Source organism: Nicotiana sylvestris, chromosome 4 (genome assembly GCF_000393655.2).
Source record: "Nicotiana sylvestris chromosome 4, ASM39365v2, whole genome shotgun sequence".
NCBI classification, from domain to species: domain Eukaryota; kingdom Viridiplantae; phylum Streptophyta; class Magnoliopsida; order Solanales; family Solanaceae; genus Nicotiana; species Nicotiana sylvestris.
The window spans coordinates 37,232,845-37,240,754 of NC_091060.1; the positions used below are offsets into that span (position 1 = coordinate 37,232,845).

General features: G+C 35.9%; 1 protein-coding gene across 3 annotated transcripts; it reads right to left on the bottom strand.

Moving 5' to 3' along the window:
- Window positions 1–1,733: 1,733 nt before the first annotated feature.
- Window positions 1,734–7,155, bottom strand: LOC104239598 (transcription initiation factor TFIID subunit 11-like). 3 transcript variants are annotated; one of them, XM_009794275.2, is made up of 6 exons: window positions 7,051–7,155; window positions 5,659–5,986; window positions 3,816–3,903; window positions 3,058–3,157; window positions 2,266–2,427; window positions 1,734–2,151 (listed from the first exon to the last, which is right to left on the bottom strand). In XM_009794275.2, the coding sequence occupies exons 2-5, from the start codon at window positions 5,976–5,978 to the stop codon at window positions 2,300–2,302; spliced, it is 636 nt and encodes a 211-aa protein (XP_009792577.1). In that variant the 5' UTR covers window positions 5,979–5,986; window positions 7,051–7,155; the 3' UTR covers window positions 1,734–2,151; window positions 2,266–2,299. The 3 variants fall into 3 exon arrangements, with proteins under 3 accessions (XP_009792577.1, XP_009792576.1, XP_009792575.1); XM_009794274.2 differs by having other exon boundaries at window positions 1,734–2,168; XM_009794273.2 differs by having other exon boundaries at window positions 1,734–2,427.
- Between the last annotated feature and the right edge of the window lie 755 nt (window positions 7,156–7,910).

Here is a 7,910-nt window from a genome sequence, read left to right on the forward strand (position 1 = left end):
TTTCTAAAAATGATTATTAATTTCTTGAAAACGAAATCCTAAATAAAATCGTTGTGTGAATACAAGTTATATACATAGCCATAACAGATTTCTTGCAGAAAAGGGAGAAGGAGAAGTTTGAGAAAGAAGAGGCGGATATAACTTTGAGGAGGAGAAGGAGGAGGAGAAAGGGGCGGAAATTGTTTAAAAAGTGGGTACAAGTTAAAAAAAAATTTAAAAAATGAATATAGATTAAATGAGGGCGACCAAATAGGGCGACCCGTATAATTTTTACAATTACCGTGCAATATTAGCTTTGTCGTTGCACCGCATGCATCTTGAATGTGTAATTAATGATTATATGACTCCTCGGAGTAGTAAAGGTGAAATTGAAAAAATTAAATTATTTTAATTTTCTAAAGTGACAAATATTTTGGACCATTTTCTGACATAACAGATGAAAACCTGAACTAATTGGTTGTGGGGTGGGTAGCTCACAGTGCATTTGCTATGTTACTCAAGTCATTTCCCACAAATTGAGAGAAAATAGTTCTCTTTAGGAAAATATTTTTCTAAGCATTTAATTTAACCAAACATGAAAAATTGGACCAAACTCACCCCTTTATGTCGTTGTTCTAAAAATTACTCATCAACTCATGTGACGTGGTTTGACTCTTTTGAAACTTGTGATTTTAAACATGTACTGATATCATTTGTGTGGTTATAAAAATTCTTATTAAAAGTAAAATAACTAATTTAAAATTAAATTATTTTTAAGTATAAAAATATATCTTTTTTTAAGGGGACTAATTAAAAAATTGTCATATAAACTGATATAGTGAGAGTAATAAAGATAAAGTTCAAATAACAAAGTAGTTATACTTATTCAGTGAATGTTCATCTAAATGCAAAATCTTAATATTAAGCTATCTATTTAGTCTCAAACAACTTAATCTTAATTAAAATAAATGGAGGCAAATGTCTACATTGGATGTGTAATGGGTAACTTTTAAAACGTACTGTACTAGTTAATACTATATTACAGTGAACGCGTAAAATATGGAAGCTACAGAAATCTAAACATCTAGAGATTTCAAAACAAAATAGTTAGGTCAACCCCACGGGCAGCTGTGAGCAACAGTGAGGAGCAATAAGCAAACCTTCTACCTCAATCAATCTTGCCAATATATCCTAGTTTTAAAAGCAACATCCGAGAAAAAATGATCCCTTAGGTGTGCATTGTAAAGTTTTAGTCCTTTTAAGTTTATCAAAAGTTAGCACCTTTGGCTTCCATAAAAATTAACAATTTATATTCGTTAGATTTGACGAAAACTGTGGGGGAATTTAACCTTAAACACCAAGAAAGTCCCATCAAATCTTGAAAATTGTAATGCACAAAACTATACTAGACACCAAAATATATGAAAAGTAATAGAAAATACGCCTCGAAAACCTACTCTAGACTCTAGAAATGGATCAAAAATAGCATAAACTACAAAAATTGTACCTCTGAATGTGAGTTCTCGCTAAATTTTTTTCACAGTTCCCGTGAAATATAACATACAAAAAAAAGGCATTTGTCATCTTCTCAGCTACATCCAGAGCAAGTATTTTGAAGATAAGAAATTAGGTATTTGAATCCTGCTGGTTCCCAAATTAGAACTCAAACTTACTCCTCATTGCTTTTGGACCTCTTCTCTAGTCAATAAACAATTTTGCGTCATTTTGCCTCGTTGAATGAACAACATAGGGAATGAATAAGCATTATTGTCTATCTTTCATTTTATTTGAGTGTGTTCAATACACGATCAACTAGCCTGTTTGATCATGCCAAAGGCTTGAACATCCAAACTACTAGTAATTTATGCACAAAAGAAACCAAAGGACAGTACCTAATAAAAAATTGATACTGTTAGGCTCTAATCATCTCTTACATAGACACGCTCTGGATATTGGGTACAAAATAAAACAATGATGTGACGTTTTACCCGAGAAATTCAAAAATATTTGGTTCTCTTTCCCCATTTTTAGACCGAAACAGGGGGTAGCATGAATAATAACATCCTTTCTCTTCCAGATGTCAAGTGACTTCCTTCTGATGGAAGTACATAACGAACAGGCTCCACAAATTTAGACAAGCAATCCGAAAGCATCTGCATACCTTCCAAAACTCTGTGGCCCAGCAACGTCTATATGGCATGAAAAAGTAGAGCAAGGAAACTACTATGGCAATCCAAAAAGTGAATGATCTTGAAAGTCAAGTAGGCAAAACAGGGCAAAGAAAACCTGAAATAAAAGCACAAGTTGCTTCTGTAGTTGGCTAGCGGAAAAGCCTCGGTACTGATCCTTTTGGAATCTTGCCTTCAAGTTTTAGCCTTCTATACGCTTCTCTCATGTGACACGGCCTGATTGGCCCTGTATCCTTTCTCTCCGCCATCACCATTCTAGCTGGATAAAAGAATTCCACGGAAAGATACAGTGATTACTTGGGATAGAATGATGCATTTTCAACTAAAACTACTACTTAAAAGATTGGTCCAGGCACCTTTCTGTTAATGAAGCCATAAAGCTCAGTAAGTCAATTGTGGGAAGAAGGTACAGGAGAGGCAGTTAAAGAGAGTGAAATTGAGCTCTGATGAAGAGAGGGCAGCGGCATCAAAGAGATGGTAGGATGCTTGGGTCAAAAGGGGCAAGAATATCATTACACTTTTTCTCGGTCTAAAAGTTCTAATCTTCCTATCCCTAGATGACACGTCTAGCTTTTTGAATCAACAGAACACATGTCAAATGCTACTTCAGACACGTCACAGATGCTAGCAAGCACAGTCCTTTTCCTTTACAGTTTGAATTGTGATGAGTCTGTCAATAGAAGCCATTTTGGTGTTACTCTTATAGTATCAAGTTTAAGAGATAAAGTGCTTTAACACTTTACTGGGCAGCATGCTCATTCGTGGATGGTTCTAAAGGCTGCTACTGCATTTACCCATTACTGAATCGACTAAGTCTATTATGCCTCACTGGAAAAGATATTTCGGGCTCATCTACTTTTCTAATATAAATTTGTAAATGCTTGCCAACCTGTTTCAACAAGCTCACCGACAAACAATTTTGCTATACCAGACACCACAATTGTCATTGGAACAGATATCTTTGCACTTCCTGTGATACTGGTCAGTAACTGCATAGACAACATAGGCAAAGAGTGATGACACATAAAATCAAATCATGCACAATACATTATGAAAGTGGACAAGCAAATATCTCAATGGTGTCATTAAGATTTAAGGTTCTAAAAATGTATGTTCTCGGTGAAAGACAAAATACTAATTGCTTTAATTGGCTGAATGGAAGGAACTGGTCAAATATCAGATGAGAAGGCCCTCCAACCTTAAAATATGGAAGTCTGGAAGCAGAACTAGCATTACGACTAGACGTGAAAATTGGAGTTGGCAAATAAGAGTCTTCTTGTAACGGAGATTAGCATTTTTCTACTTATTCTATTCCTGTTGTTAATTTATTGGTTCGTATTAACTGAACTGTTCACTTAGAAAGCCTAGGCACATATTAGAAAGATTAATTGACAGAGAATGAAGAGCCGTTACCCCATTTTCTTCTCAGTATACCCCATTTTGTCTAAACCCCCTGTCCCGGTCTCCCGGACAACGAACGACAAACATCTGAATAGGGCAATACATGCCGACAAGAGAGGGAAGAAAACAGTCTGAAATTATCCTCTATGGTACTTTTGGGTGATAATACCAATCATCTGTAACACATCGAGAAAAGGAAACATAAGAGGCTAAAAGGAGGAGATAGCGAGAGCATCAAAGACATACCCGCTTCATGTTAGATTTCTGAAAACCAGACCTACGGAAAGATTCATACCGACTCATTTGCTGCTCTGTAAATTGGGATAGTATAGACCTGCAAAAAAGAATCTATATAAAGATTGAAATACAATAGCATCCAAATAGTACTATATGGATGCCAATAATGATGTATCTTTTTTTAATAAGTAAAAATAATGTATTTACTCAGTAATGAGCTAATCGGACTAAGGTAGCTGTGCTGTGAGGTTAATTCCTCTGGAGAGGGTAAGGGTAAGTTTCTGATAAGGTATAGTTTGTAGGAACCAAATTTTTCATGCCAACAAAGCAGGCAGTCAAGGACCGCAACTATTAGTTTTTTGCAATGGCCTGTTTATGTGCCACATGAGATTAGCATCACATGAGTGGGCCTGTGAATGCAGAAATGCCGGTGAGATTAGCAGCCACAAGGATTCCAAATCTCAACCCCTACTTCTTATGGCTTATGTTAGCACTTGAACAAGAGACATTTAAGACGACGACAATTTTGAAAATGTCCTCCTCAGGGAGGAAAGCACTAAGAGGTTGTGATGGTAAGCAACCTTCACTTCCAACTAAGAGGTTGTGAGTTCGAGTCTTCCCAAGAGCAAGGTGGGAAGTTCTTGGAGGGAAGGATGTCGGGGGTCTATTTGGAAACAGCCTCTCTATCCCAGGGTAGGGGTAGGGTCTACGTACACACTACCCTCCCCAGACCCCACTAAGTGGGATTATACTGGGTTGTTGTTGTAGGGAGGAAAGCACCACAGAAACATGCTTACCCATGTTGTTCTAATGTTCATAAAACATGGAATAAACAACATAGTCTTTACCTAACAGATCGACAACATGTTTTCAAACCAAATTTGACCCTCTTCCTTAAAATGTGATAGCAACTCTCTATTACCAGGTAGAGGAATACTGGGAATTGGCCAAAATTTTGCATTGGATCTTATTTTAAACTTTCATTTGATGTTTCCTCTATCAAATTAACTTTATATTTTCTTCCTTTTCCACTAATACAATACATAAGTCAAATTAACATCTTGAGCTCCGCATCCAACAAACAAAGTTTTATAAGATGACATAGAGGGAGTATATAGGTTTGTAAAACATCAAATCATGAGTTTCAGCTTTCTTGATGGTTTGCACAGGTTTGGCAGTTTCCTAGACATCCCTCACTTTCAAAAGGAAAAATCTAATCAGAAAAGTACTAACTGCAATGAGCTACTTCTATTTTTATTGGTGATGCAATGACTCCAATACCATCTACATTAGTCACCTTCCCATTTTGCCCCTAACTTACTAATCCCGGTACCAGCAAAACTAGGTACCTTGCTGGAAAGGCAATATTTTCATTGCTACCAGGAGGCACCTCACACATTTATGGATAGAGCTAGTTTAAAAGAACAAATAGCATTTGCTTTTTCCCGCAGGTACTTACGAGCATCATATTAAGCAAGATGCCTCATCAAATTTTATAACAGATCTTAATACAAGAATCCAACTGGTTATGGACTTATAAGTACTCCAAAATTCATAAAGCAAATATCCTAAAGGTAGAGGCGCATAACAACATACTAAAGACAGAAGTGACGTAAGCATTTCTTGTAGCAAATAGACAAGCAGGAAGGAAATGGGAGAGCGAGATAATAATATTGATAACTATGAAAAAGCAGTTTTTCATTGTGTACAAATAACATTTATTAAGTAGTCCAACCAGATTTTCGAAGAGTGAAATCCATAAAGCAGAATGCTAAAGAACAAGGACCGATAGGCTTCTTGTTGATAAAAGGAACTTAAAAATAAAATAAAATAAATAAAATCAAAGACTTACTGCATCTTCACCACTTTATCAGGATCACTGCTTGATGCGAACTTTCCTAACTCCACATCCATGTTTTCTTCCTCTTCCTCCTCATCTTCCTCTTTTGTTTTACTACTTGGACCAGCAGTACCAACAGGAATTGGTGCAGTTATAGATGTCAAACGATTTCCTTGACCAGGATTGATGTTAACATCATCATCTACATGAACACTATCATTAGGTGCAGCTTGGTCTTCGTTTTCATTCTCGTCAAGGCCAACAGGGGATTCAGGGGGCGAGCCCTCCTGTTCCTCAATGGCAGCTTCAAAAGGATCCTTGGAATGCTTCATAGTATTATCTGCAGCAAAAAGTGAGACCTTAATGAAGTATACAACAAGCTTAGAACTTATCCATCTTTAGTAAGATTACCAGAATTCAAATCACAAACTTTAGATGTGCCGTATTAAGTTACTCGTGAGATGGAGACTAGGGAATGGTGTTATGTAAGACCGTTCGACTAGGTTGATTAGTAACTAATGATAGCTTCAAAATCTTTATCGCCGCATATCATTAAGTCATTTCTTGATAAGGATATTCTTTAAGTTATTTGTAATAGCAAGAATTATAAGGCAACAAAACAAATTGTAAAGCATCAGGAGAGAAAATGAATGTAATGGGTCCTAATGGGGCGAAACGATTATTTGAGCAAACCATATAGCCGACTTCAACTAGCTCGAGATTTAGGTATTGCAACACTGTTAAAGAAGATACAATGATATTTTACGTCAAAGAAGTTACAATTTATATTAGAAGCAACCCCATCTTCCTAGAATATGAATTGAAATAAACATAGTGGTCACGGAAAAACAATTCAGAAAAGAAGCAGCACAACAACAGCAGTTTACTCCATTTCATATAAGGTCACTTTACTTCTTCAATAATTTGATTCAGTCTGCAAACAGGAAAAACCTATTTACACTAGGGAAGATGCTTATCAATGCTAAGAGTGTTCTTCTTGATTGTTTAAAACAGGTTTCAAGACTATGTCCAAAGATAGGGTGGGTTGAACGGTTAATTGGAATCCTTCAATTAGTCCACTATAATCACAAAATACCCTAATGAATGAGCCCTGGCTCCTAAAAAAAATATTAACAGCAACAACAACAATTGATTCTAATAATGCGCTTTAGAAGACAGAGACTGTCCAATGCAGCTTCAGTTTTAACTCAAATCCAGCAGAATTATCTATAATTTACAGCAAAAAAGGGGTGGTCAATTGATCTGTCTAAAGATTCATAATTCTCTTAATGTAGAGGAAATCAAGTAAAAAATTACTAGATAAAATTATCTAGTATATTAAATCAAATAATAAAAGAGAATATGTACATAAAGCAAAGTTTAGATACGTAATCAACGAATAACCTGATAAGCGAGCGCTGGTTTCAGTAAATAGAATTAAGAACAGAGAACCTTAAGTAAACTGAATATGATTAATATAGAGGTGCAACTTTTTAAGCAAAAGCAAGATTTCCAATTGGGAAACGGGTTGAATTGTGTGGGGCTGGGTTGTGTTGGGTTTACACGTTAAATGGGAAGTCCGCAAATAGCCATTTTAGGGCCTTATTTATAGAATAGCCCGAATTTGCAACATAAAAAAGGTAAAAATTGCACGGGCCGCCCTATTTGGTCGCCCCCATTTAAACTATACTTATTTTTTTTTAAAGTTTTAACTTGTACCCACTTTTTAAACAACTTCAGCCCCCTTCTCCTCCTCCTTCTCCTCCTTCGTTTTCTTCTTCTTTTTCTTTCTTCTGCTACCTGAACACTCCCATGAGAGACTTTATAATGTAATGTGTATGTATGCCTCCACAAATTTCCACTTTTACCGATACAATATTGATCCTTTTGAGATCAATATTGTGTCATACTGTATAAAGCATCAGTCAGCCGCTTGCCTTAGATTATTAGATGAAGTTTCGAAATAAGACGTCGTTTCATATTAAGACAAAGACCTGATGAAAAAATAAGAACATAAATTGCTTTTTACTGGACTAGGTACTTATAATTTAAAGGGGGGGAAATCATACCTAAGTGACGATGAAGTTTAGGATCCTAATGCCTACACTTTTAGCCATGCCAAAAGAATGCAAATGTCATTGACTTAGAGGTACTGAGAAAAATGGTAAAGGACATGCTCATTAGCAGTTATCTGAATGAGATCATACACATTACAGGACAAAAAAACTTCAGCTTTTAGTGCTAAAGTTTTTACAAATGAACTA